Source organism: Neopsephotus bourkii, unplaced genomic scaffold (genome assembly GCF_033783945.1).
Source record: "Neopsephotus bourkii isolate Nb327-2 ecotype Australia unplaced genomic scaffold, CSIRO-AGI_Nbou_v1 NB_124, whole genome shotgun sequence".
Classification (NCBI taxonomy): domain Eukaryota; kingdom Metazoa; phylum Chordata; class Aves; order Psittaciformes; family Psittacidae; genus Neopsephotus; species Neopsephotus bourkii.
Genome location: NW_026900641.1, coordinates 101,002 through 113,317, shown reverse-complemented (window position 1 = coordinate 113,317; position 12,316 = coordinate 101,002). Strand labels below are relative to the sequence as shown.

General features: G+C 57.6%; 1 protein-coding gene across 1 annotated transcript in view; it reads left to right on the top strand.

Moving 5' to 3' along the window:
• Nucleotides 1-3,239: 3,239 nt before the first annotated feature.
• Nucleotides 3,240-12,316, top strand: part of DCHS1 (dachsous cadherin-related 1) — a 53,964-nt gene continuing 44,887 nt past the window's right edge. Inside the window, exons 1-2 of the mRNA XM_061366418.1 lie at nt 3,240-3,378; nt 7,904-9,700. Coding sequence (XP_061222402.1) covers nt 7,949-9,700 — 1,752 coding nt within the window. The 5' untranslated portion in view covers nt 3,240-3,378; nt 7,904-7,948. The remainder of the gene's footprint in view (nt 3,379-7,903; nt 9,701-12,316) is intronic.

Sequence of the window (12,316 nt, the reverse complement as noted above, 5' to 3'; positions counted from 1 at the left end):
TTCTCAAGTTCACCATAGCACTGATGATCCAGATTCACCTTCACAATGTGCCCACTTCTCCATACTCTGGTCTCCATGTTATTAATTTCTGTTGAAAGGCATGATACAGCAGTCCTGTCCCAACCTTTACTACTACCAGTAACCTTCTGCCCTGAATAGTTAGAGAGCAGATTTCTGCTGTTTCTATATCTTAGTTGCTCTTACAAGGTATAGGTTAACTTACATTTTTCTATCAGTCCACATACAGCTTCAAAGATACTTGCATGTCAGAAGATCTCTCTGAAGGCCAAGCACATGATATGGATCTATTCACCCCTCTTTTGCCAAGGGGGATCAAGAATATATAGTAAATTAGAATTTACTGGGAAGAGGAATGCACTGATTTTCATCCCTAAGTAGAAACAACACTTGTGTACAAACTGCAAGCCTGAGAGGAGGGCTGTTTAATGATCTGGGGCAGTGCCTGGGGCTGAAGAATGACAAACATCACAGATTACTGAAGAAAGGAGGAGTGAAGTGAATGTCCATGGAAAATGCAGATTGCTTGCAGTAGTGTGAAGGATTCAAGGCAGATTTTAAAGGGAAATGATAATTTGAAAACATGACAATAACTGGCAAATGTGATCAGCCTTTGTGGGTAGCTTTTTCCAGGGCTGCACAATTCTCCTGGTGAAAAACACCTCCCCCAGTGTTCACTCTGAATCTCCCAGGCTGTAATTGTACCCATTGTTACTGTTCTATTGGTGCCATCATCTTTTTAACGTGTCCTAAAGTAGCATTAAGATGCCGTTAAGAAGCCCCTTAAGCTACTCACCAGCCTGAGCAAGCCCAGCTTCTTCAGTGCCTCTATAAATCTGTCATGTGTGCCTGGCCCTTACCTATCTGGTACGGTTTTTCCATATTCCTCATGAACATGAGGGACAGAAATGTACCTGGGATTTCAGGGCGGCTTCATCACCTCCCAGCTTGAGGGGATAATTATTTCCCTTGATTTGCTGCTCACACTTCTCCTGTGTAGTGCAGGAAGTTAATTTGCCTCATTTGCAACAAGAGCAAACTATGGTTCTTGATTCCACCCATACCTCCAGGTTCCTTTCAGCAGGAGTACAGCTCTGTTGGTTTCCACCCTGTGCCAGTTATGGGTTATTCTGCCTGAGGAACAGAACTTTGTGCTTCTCATTGAACTTCATGAGGTTTCTGCTAATCCAATTCTTTGAGTTTCTAGACATCTCTCTTGACCAAAGTTCTGCCATGCAACATATCAGCCACTCCTCCAAGTGTCATCTGCAAACTTGCACTCTGTGTCACCATACTGCACAGCACTGGCTCACAGCTCAATGTCTGCTGTGCTTTCCTGGCTTGCAGGCATCAGCTCCATATTGAGTCACTGATCACTACCCTTTCAGCCCAGAGGTGCAGCCATTTTTTACCTACTGCTCTGTTCCTTCAGCCCATACATCCTCAGTTTATAAATTGGAAGGTTGAGGGGACCTTTAAAGGTCATCTAGTCTAAGCACCCACAACAAGCAGAGACATCTTGAACCAGATCAGATTGTTCTGAGCCACATCCAACCTGGCCTTGAACACTGCCAGGGATGGGGCAGCCACAGCTTCTCTGGGCACCCTGTAACCCACCCTCACTGTAAAAGAATTCTTCATTATATCTAGTCTGAATCTATTCTCCTTTAGTTTAAAACCATTATCCCTTATCCTGTCGCTACAGGCCCTATTAAATAGTCCTGCCCATCTTTCTTATAAGCCACATTTAAGTATTGACAGGTTGCAATACATCTCCCCTGAGCCCCCTTGTCTCCAGGCCAATCCCCCTGCCATGTCCCTCAGCCATTCCTCATCACACTTGGGCTCCAGGCCCTGCACCAGCTCCGCTGCCCTTCTCTGGCCCCTCTCCAGCCCCTCAATGTCTCTCTTGCAGTGAGGGGCTCAGAGCTGAACTCAGGATCCGAGGTGCAGCCTCACCAGTGCCCAGTGCAGGGGCACAGTTGCTGCCCTGACCCTGCTGCCGCACTGATGCTGATCCAGGCCAGGATGCTGGGGGCTTCCTGGCTGCCTGGGCACAAGCTGCTCATGTTCAGCTCTGTCAATCAGCACTCCAGCATAGGTCCTTTTCCATGAGCAGTTTTCCAGCCACTCTTCCCCACTCCTGGAGCATTTCATGGGGTTGTTCAGGACCCGGCACTTTGCCTTACCTTACTTCCATACCACTGGCCTTGGCCCATTGGTCCAGCCTGTCCATATTCTCTGTTTGAATTGATTGTCACTGGTGGAAGAACCTAGACATTTTCCTGAAGAAGCAGATTGAGCTGTGGCCTTTATAGCACAAAATCTTAGCAATGGACTGTCAGAGCCAGTAGTCACTGGCAGCTTCTCTACTAAGAAGGTAGAATAAAAGAAGGTCCAGCAGTGATTATTGTCCTGGAGGCAGTGGCCCCCAACCCACACACCAGTCCTTCTGGGACCTGGCCTGGCTGTTCAAGCAGCCAGGCTGAGCCAAGCAGAAGCCACTGGTGAAGAAGCCTCGACAATCACTCACCAGAGTCTTGGTTTTGACTCATCATAGACTGGTGAGACCCAACCACTTCCAATGCAGGCACTACAGATGAGATAGTACCTTCCACACGGACATTAGATGCCCTGATGTGAGCCAAGGTGCCGGCATGTTACAGGTTACAGATACTTGGACTCTGGGCTCTCTGCATAGGAAGGAACAGAGAGCAGAGAATGGGCTGTGCCTCTCACTGGGGCTGGTCCCCAGTGCCCCCAGTGTCACGCACAGCCTCCCTCCATCTCCTGCCCAGCCTTCTTCTTGCCCTGTACCATCCCAACACTGCCCTGCCCTCGCTCCTGCCTATCCCTTCCCATTTCCCCGGGCTCCCGGCGCCCGTTTCTTCTTCCCCATCCCTCTTTACCCCGGCTCCAGCCGTTCTCCCCGACGCTGCTCCCCGGACCCTTCGTGTCCCGCCACGGGACCCCATCGCCCCGGATCCCAGCGCGGAGCCGCTCGGAGGCCGCGCTCCGCCGGCGCGCTCCGGTGGCGGGGCGGGGATGGGGGGAGCGGGGGGAGCGGGGGGCTGAGGGCGGCGCTGGGTCGGGTTTCAGCAGGAGCCTCCGCGCCGAGCCAGCGCCGACCCGCCACCGAGAGCTCCGCGGGGCGACCGGGGTGGCTGCGGCACCGGGTAGCACCGACACAGCGGGGTGGCCGCGGCAAAGGAGCGCTCGGCAGCGCTGGGGGTACCGGAGCGGCCAGCGGTATCGAAGCGACCGCGGCACCGGAGCACCGGGGTACCGGAGCGGCTGCGGGACGTGTTGGCGGAGCCGGATTCTGCGGGATGTGAGCGCAGCCAGCGCGGGACGCGCGGTGTAAGTGCCAGCGCCGGGCACCGATCGCCCCCGGCTGCCCCGCGCCCTCGCCCTGTGTTCCGCACAGCGGAATCGCCGCAAGGCGGGCCGAGCTGGACCGGGCGGGACCGGGACCGAGACGGGGCCGAGGCCCGGGACTGGGACCGGGACCGGCACCGGGACCGAACCACGACCAGGAGCGGGACCGGGCGCTTTGTTCTGCCTCCGCAGCGCAGACAATGGAGCGGGGGGGCGGGGGGGCGCGCCCGCGGCGGCGCAGCACCAGGGCTCCGCGGCCGGACCGGCCTCGCCCGCGGGGCGACGGCAGCGGGGCCGGCGCTGGCAGAGGAGGAGCGGGACGGGGAGAGTGCGGGAGCGGTGCTGCCGCGGAGGTGGCCGCAGGGGAAGCGCTGCCACTGGACGGGAGCTCGGAGGAGCCGCGGAGGCGCCAGGCGGGCTCCGTGGACCCGAGCGGAGGGAACCGGGGCTTGCAGAGCTGCGGCACCGAGAGCTCACTGAGCACAACGTCGGGGATGGCGAAGTGCCCGGGACAGGGCTGTGCCTGGGGCCGCTGGGAAGCCCTCGGCGGTGCGGGGAGCCCCAGGCGCCGGGGGGCCGTGGGGGAGAGAGAGGTCCAGGAGCTGTGAGGGTGGGAGACGCCTGAGAGCCTGGGGCACCCGTGGACACGGCGCAGACACTGCCCTGCGGCACCTCTGCGATGGGCACATGGTGTGGCAGGGGCCAGATCAGATGCGTGTGGGCCGGAATGTGGGAACTGGCTAATGCGTGAGGAGAGTTGATTAGTGTCCTTTGAGGGGGGAGTGTTTCCAGAGGCAGGACAGCAGGCAGGAAGCTCTGGTGTGGCACAGAAATGGGATGCACAGGTATGCAGTGGAGCTTAACTGAGAGCATGGTCACCTCATGGAAGGCTGGTCACTGTTCAGAACTGGTATCAGAGGGAAACGAGGCCATGTGGCTGGGCTGGAAGTGAACAATAGGGTGCTGGTCCTGAAGGCCCAGGTGGGTGGTGGTGGAAGGGCCAGGAGGCGTGGAAATGGTATCTCTAAGTAGTGGCAGACAGTAAAGGCTCAAGAAGAGTTGTTAGCCTAAGGCTGCACTGCTGGCAAGCCTGGGCTGTGGCTGGCTCTGAGAGGCGATAATGAGAAATTCTTGAGAGAGAGAGCTCTGTGAACGTACAAGAGAAAAGCATGTTCCAGGTCAGTAACTGGTGCTCAGCAAAGATTAAATGGGCTTCTGCATCCTTCAACTGGACTGGAGTCTCAAAAAAACATCATTACATGACTCATGGCCTCTCATGTGAGACTTTGGATACGGCATCAGCAGCATCTGCAGCTTTGATGGAGCTTTTGCACAGCAAGCACTCTGACATCTGTTTGTGGCATGCACAGTGGGTGCCGTCTTTCCAGCTTCTCTTCTGGGGCCACTGTGGGCCTGCTAGGGCTGCCATGAGATGAGAGGTGCCACTGGCAGGCAGGGATGCACGCTGGGCCCTCTGTGATTCCAGACTTATCATTTTTTTTGTTTTCCCATGTGTGGTTTGTGTGCTAAGTGCGGGCTGGGCTCTCCTGGTGCCCCGGTGCGGGCTGGGCTCTCCTGGTGCCCTGGTGCGGGCTGGGCTCTCCTGGTGCCCCGGTGCGGGCTGGGCTCTCCTGGTGCCCCGGTGCGGGCTGGGCTCTCCTGGTGCCCCGGTGCGGGCTGGGCTCTCCTGGTGCCCCGGTGCAGGCTGGGCTCTCCTGGTGCCCTGGTGCGGGCTGGGCTCTCCTGGTGCCCCAGACCATCAGCTCTAGGCTGGGAGATGCTGATGGTGCAACTCATGCTATTTCAGCTGCCGTTCTTGTCAACTTCCTTACCTTGGCTGTGGAGCCCAGGCACCTCTCTGGACAGGATCTGGCACCAGCAGTTTTCTTCAGAGGGTTCTGCTGCCATTGCTGACGCAGAGGCTCGGTGCCGGTGGTGGGAGGGACAGCGAGGATGGGGCCGCCCGCTCACATTACACAGCCTGGGCCTGGACCACTTCAGCCAGCGCTGAGCTCTCTGCTAATTGGAAGCAGCTGTTGGGATGTGGTGACTCTGCATTCACTGAGGTCACTGCTGCCTTCCTTTGTGACCCCAGCCTGCAGCCTTCACAGGAGCAGGGGGCTGCCACCAGTGGCTGCAACCCTGGCAGTTGCATCTTTTAGCAGAGAGGTAGCTATGCTCTGAAACAACCTACCTGTGTCTGGGGAGGATGGAAATGGAGAAGTTTACACGGACTTTTATCACAGATTCACAGACTGGTTTGGGTTGGAAGGGACCTCAAAGCTCCTCCCGTTCCAACCCCCTGCCACAGGCAGGGACACCTGCCACTAGAGCAGGTTGCTCCAAGCCCCTTCCAACATGGCCTTGAACACATGTCACTGGTCCCCTACCCCAAGGACCCTCATTTCAAATCCCTGTTGCCACAGTGCTCTCAGCTGTTTCTCACACTCCCCACATCAAACTTTTCAGGTTTCTCCCCTCCCCGGCAGCAGCTCTGTGGAAAGCCCTTCTTGCTGCACTCCCTTCTGCTTCTCAAGAGCCACATCACTAACCAAACCACGTGGGGGTTTCCCCATACCTGTGCCCTGATTCGTTCCAGGCACTGCCCAAAACCTTTCAGCTTCATCCTGTCCTCAGCAACTGAGATTGCCACAGGGAGCCTTGCCCCTCTAGCTGCTTTTCTACTCTCCTTTGAATTTAGTTTTTGTCTGACCTTCTGTCAAGGCTTTAAACCCTCTGTCCTGCACCTCCCTGTGACCTGAGCAGCTAGGGCGCAGTTAGGGTGGTGCAGTCTCATCACAGAAGTGAACTTGGACCCCATTCCCCAGCACTACATGTTCTGGATGTGTGCTGTTACCCTTCCAGCTGGGGACATTTAACTGATTCCAACAGAGACACAGACCTGGCTGGGGCCACTGAGCTAGTGCAGACCCCCCCCTCACAGCCCACGGTGGTAGAAGTACCTTCTTTTGACTTCTGCTCCTGAGAGATAGGGAGTATTCATACATGCCAGGTACAAGAAGAGTCTGTGCTCTCACTTGCCATAGACCTCAGGCACTGGATGCCCACTGAAGCAAACAAACACCTCGGTAATGTAGAAAACACTTTGTAGTACTTTTTCTTTCAGTCACTAACCCAGGATTTCCACGGGGAAAGCCGATGGAAGCAGCTGACCTGGGGTAGGAAAGAGAGCCCAGGCATAACCATCCTGCATCCCCTGGAAAGGGTTAACAGTGCTATAGGGTTCTTTTGATCAAGGGCTGACAATCTCAGTCCCCAAAATAGGCAATGTCAGCCACCTCCATCCTCCAAGACAGGGAGGTTTCTGCCGTCCTGCCTCTGCCATGAGCGCCTCCTGAGTGTGGTTATGGGACCAGCAGCAAACACTTTCAAGAGAGTCCAAGTGTGAGCTCATGCTGCCGCCATCCCCGCAGACCACTGAGCCTCGCTTACCGGGAGCTGGAAGCAGCGCTGGGGCTGGTGTTCCTCAGCGGATCCCTGGTGCTGCTCTCGGGGAGGGTGGGCAGAGCCCCGGGGCTGACAGCCTGGGAGCATTAGGAGTGTACCCAGCGTGTCCAGCAGTGGGGTGGCTGCAGGGAGCTGCTTCTCTCTGCTCGTCCCTCCCCCACTGCTGCAGTGAAATGAAGCTACGGCAGGGGGAAATGAAGGGAAGGAGCCAGAACGAGCCAGGAGCAGCGAGAAGGAGACAAAGGAGGAGAGTGAGCAGTGGAGGGTGTGGGACCGGGAGGGATCCAGAGCAGCTGCTGCGTTCCTGCTGCAGTGCCACCACCCTCCATGGTACCCGCTCAGGGCATCCACAGATATCTGTGCCGGGCCAGACAATGGGCCCTGTCTGATTTTGTCCTGGGCATTCCCAGTTGTGGATACATCCTCTGCAATACAGCCACTCTGATTTATTGCTCACTGGAAGTAAGCCCGCTCCAGTTTAGCTGCTACCTCCCAGGGACACCAGATTTGCCCCTCATGGTTTTCTTGGCGTGTGGATCTGTGGTCCTGAAAGGCATGTTACTGGTGGTGGTTGGGGGTTGTCTCAACACGGTTGCTTGTTGAGCTTTCTCCCACCTTGAGACCAGCTTTTTTGGGGGTGGAGAGGTGCTAGGGCTGCTGTTTGTCCCCAGATCTCTGTCCCCTGGAAGGCAGCTTCAGCCTCACAGGGAGCATTCAGCTGTTAAAGGCACAGGAACACCCTGCCCAGTGTTGCCAGAGGGCAGGTGTCTGGGAAGAGCAGCCTGTGTGCTGGGGTTCCAGCTGCTAACCGCAGCAGCCTTCAGGTATGACCTACTTGGCTGACCAGGTCTGACCTGGTGTTGTCCCAGGCCATCACTCTGGGCACCTTCTGCTCACGTTCAGTCCTTGCAAGGGGTGGGTGATCCAGAGCAGTGGGGTGGCACGTACGTGAGAAGCTTTCCCTCCCCACTGTTTTTATCCCTGTCCTTCCTTTGCTGCTCCTTCTTAACCAGCATCCTCTGGTCTGCATTCCATGCAGGATTAAAGGAGATCAAGCCACCCTCTGCTCTGCAAGTCACTAGCAATGGAACAGATGAAGGGGTCAGCCATGCTTCTGCTGGAGCTGCTAATTCTTGGAGGCCTGAGAGCAGGGAAGGGCTCTGCTGTCCTGGGCACCCTGGATCTACAAATAGATGAGGAGCAGCCAGCCGGCACCATCATTGGGGACATCAGTGCTGGCCTGCCTCCGGGAACCAGTGTCTACATGTATTTCATCTCTGCGCAGGAGGGCAGTGGTGTCACCACTGATCTGGGGATAGATGAGAACACCGGTATCATCAAAACAGCTCGTGTCTTAGACCGAGAGACTCGAGACCGCTACAGCTTCATTGCTGTAACCCCAGAGGGCATCACAGTAGAAGTGAACATCCAAGTGAATGACATCAATGACCATGCTCCAGCCTTTCCCAGACAACACAGCACCTTCCAGATCCCAGAGCACACACCCATTGGCAGCAGATTTCCCTTGGACCCAGCCTTTGATGCTGACAGCGGCCTACTCAATACACAGGGCTATGTGATTAAGGGAGACAATGTGGGGCAGGCCTTCCGCCTGGAGACACGTCGAGGACCAAATGGGGTCCTTTATTTGGACCTGGTAGTCAGCAACATCTTGGATCGGGAGAACCGTTCCTCGTATTCGCTGCTGTTGGAAGCCTACGATGGTGGCTCTCCTCCCCGGAGCACCCAGATGACGCTGGATGTGTCCATCCAGGACATCAATGACAATGCTCCTACCTTTAACCAGAGCCGCTATCACACTCTCATCTCGGAGAATCTGAAACCTGGCAGCAGCATCCTGCAGGTCTTTGCCTCTGATGCAGATGAAGGTGACAACGGGGATGTGATTTATGAGATCAACCGTCGGCAGAGCGATCCTGACCAGTACTTCACCATTGACTCCCGGACTGGAGTCATCAAGCTCAACAAGGGTCTGGACTACGAAGTAAGGAAGGTGCATGAGCTGGTGGTACAGGCAAGGGACAAGGCTGTTCATCCTGAGGTCACTACAGCCTTTGTCACTATTCATGTGCGTGACTACAATGACAACCAGCCCACCATGACTATCATCTTCCTGAGTGAGGATGGCTCCCCACAGATCTCCGAGGGAGCCCAGCCCGGCCAGTATGTGGCACGCATCTCTGTTTCTGACCCAGACTATGGCGAGTACTCCAATGTCAATGTCACACTGGAGGGAGGGGATGGCAAGTTTGCCCTCACTACCAAGGACAACATCATCTACCTGATCTGTGTGGACCAGCTTCTGGATCGGGAAGAAAGAGACTCCTACGATTTGCGAGTGACAGCTACTGACTCAGGAACTCCTCCTCTCCGGGCAGAATCAGCCTTTGTGCTGCAAGTGATGGATATCAATGACAACCCTCCGCTCTTTGACCAGCAGGAGTACAAACAGAGCATCCCCGAGGTTGTGTACCCAGGCAGTTTTGTGCTGCAGGTGACCGCTCGTGACAAGGACCAGGGTCCCAATGGGGAGGTGCGGTACAGTATTGTGCATGGCCAGGATGTCCACTCCAGCTGGTTTGCCATTGACCCTGCCACAGGGATCATCACTACTGCTGCCCCACTGGATTACGAGAAGGATCCTCAGCCTCAGCTGACAGTGCTGGCCACAGACAGGGGAAGCCCTCCCCTGTCCTCCTCGGCTGTGGTGCGTGTGGCCCTCCAGGATGTCAATGACAACGAGCCAGTGTTCAGGAGTAACTTCTACAACATGTCCCTGAAGGAGAACACCCCTGTTGGGACCTGCTTCTTACAGGTAGGTGCAACTGTCAGGAGCTGAGCTTGAGGAGAGCACTGCCAGGGCTGCGACAGGCTTGGGATGGGGGACCGGCCACTGAAGGCTCCTTGGTGCAGTTGTCATGGCTTAGATGGGCAACAGTTGCATGAGGGATGCTGGAACAGAGATCCGTGTGCTCAGGAATGGAGCAGAGCACTGTTACACCCCTTCTGCATGCGAGTACTGAGCAGCATCACTGATGCTCTGGGCACACCTCAAGGGTGTCCTTTGTGCAAAGCACGGGGGTGACCTCAGCTAAGGCTGGGGCTCACTGCGCCAGGCCTGGCTTGCACAAGTGGAGCTGCCTTGCAAGCCAGGCCACTCAAAATGGTGCTCAGGAATATGGGCGAGACCTCTGGGAAGCTGCTGTGTTCTCTCTCCACCCTGTGAGGTCACAGCCCAGGTTCATCAGTGTTTGTAAGGCTGGTTGTGAGCACTGGCATTGTTTCTGCACAGCTGGTACTGTTACATTACATTGGAAACAGGACCTGAGGGATGGAATTAGGAAAGGACCTTAAAGCTCCTCCATTCCCAACCCCTGCCCCGGGCAGGGACCCCTTCCACTGGAGCAGCTTGCTCCAAGCCCCTGTGTCCAACCTGGCCTTGAGCACTGCCAGGGATGGGGCAGCCACAGCTTCTCTGGGCACCCTGTGCCAGCGCCTCAGCACCCTCACAGGGAAGGGCTTCTGCCTTAGATCTAATCTGAACTTCCCCTGTTTAAGGATCCGAGGTGAGGCACGGGCTGCATCAGCTCTGTGGTCTGAGGCACAGCCTGGAGAGGTCCTGCCCCTCCGCAGGTTCTGTGGCCCTGAGCTGTGCCAGTGATGCCATCTGTAGCTGTCTCTGGTCTGTTCCCTGCATTCACCGTTCCAGTGGCAGTGCGGGCCCCGGCGCAGGGGCTGCTGGAGGCAGGGATGCAGCCGGGCTGGGCACGGGGCTTGGGGCTGGCCTGGGAGGCACTGCAGTGGTGCAGCCCAGGCACCCCCAGGCTGCCCGCTGGGCCAGGCAGCGGTGAGGTTTGGGCACTTGTGTGTGGGGTGCTGGGGTGCTGGGTGTGTGTCTGGGGCCATGAGGAGCCCTGGGGCCCAGTGGTGAGCAGCGCCTATGGGGCCAGGAGGAGGGATCCTTGTGGGGGAGCAGGGATCCTTGAGACAAGGCAAGAGGAGGTCCTGCAGCCCGTTGAGGGAGATGGGCCTGGAGGAGGAAGGGGAGCTGGTGAGACAAACCAGTCTGTGGGGGTGCTGTGGGTGCACTGCTGGGGCATGGTGAGCTGGTGAGTGTGGGGCACATACGGGGTGTCAATGGAGGGCACTGATGGGATGGGACAGGAGTGCTGGGGAGGGGCTTGTGGGATGGGTGAATGCAGGGCATGGGATAGGAGTGTGGGGGAAGAAGGAACTGGGTGGGAGCAAAGGCCAGACTAGAGAGGGAACATGGGGCAGGGGTGAGGGCAGGATGGGGCAGATCTGCGGGGTAGAGGATGGGACTGGGGGGAAGTCTGGGCAGAAGCAGTGGGTGAGAGATGAGGAGGCAGATTTGGGTGGGGAAGGATGCGGGTTTGGTCTGTGTAGGGCACCAGTGCAGATGTCTGAGGTGGGGGGGACAGAGACAGGGAGAGGGCCAGGAGCAGCGCTGGGGAAGGGGTGAGGGGTGGGTTTAGTGGGGAAGCACGGAGGCCCCAGGCGTGTGCAGGGATGTCTCGGCTGCGGCAGCCCCCGAAGGGAGCCCCCCTCTCTCTCCTTCTCCGTGCCTTCCTGCGCAGTGCCGCTTGCCGGCTGGGAAGCCGTTCTGGAAATGCAATCGGAGATGGCGGCTGGGCTCCTGGCTGCGAGCGAGCAGGGGAGGCAGAGCGCAGCCCGCCGAGGAGCCGGCGCGGTGCGGGGCCACGAGGATGGCACCGGCAGCTGCCTGGCCACGGTGAGGCTGGAGCCGGGCAGGGAAGGTGCTGGCCCGGTGGTGACTGAGGCTTTGCTCTTGGCTCAGCCCCTGTGTTTCCTTTGGAAGCGGCGCGCCTGGGCTGAGCGCAGGTAACTCCCGCGTGGCCTCGGCACAAAGCAAACAGCTCACACATCTGCTGCTGCTTCCTCTGAGCCGGGAAACGTGAGAGGATGGGAAAGGAGGCTGGGAGGCTGCCGGCTCGGCACTGGGCCGCAGCAGGAGCGAGCCAGCCCGGGGAGCTGGGCAGAGCCGGCGCAGGGAGCCCCCGTCTCGCAGCACGTGTGCCCAGGGTGGCCGCCCCTCAGCCCCAGTCACACAAGCACAGACTCAACCAGGCTGGGAAGGACCTTTAAAACCATCAGGTCCAACCCTTAAAGTGCACCTCTGTTGCCCTGAACAGGGGGGCTTGGAGGTGCTGTCAGGGTTCGCAGGGCCAGCAGCCAGCACCACGTCCCATGGGGTCACCCATGTCAGCTGTGCCAGCCACCCCAGAGCTCGTGTGCAATGTGCCCACTTGACTCCATCTGTCTGTGGCATGTAGGCATCAAGGCTCATTCTGCCCTGGGGGGCTAAAGACCCACATGACGGTCATGAGAGCTTAGGCCACGGGCAGGTCCTGGCAGCGTGGTGTGCAGGACACAGGACAGCCTCCAAGGT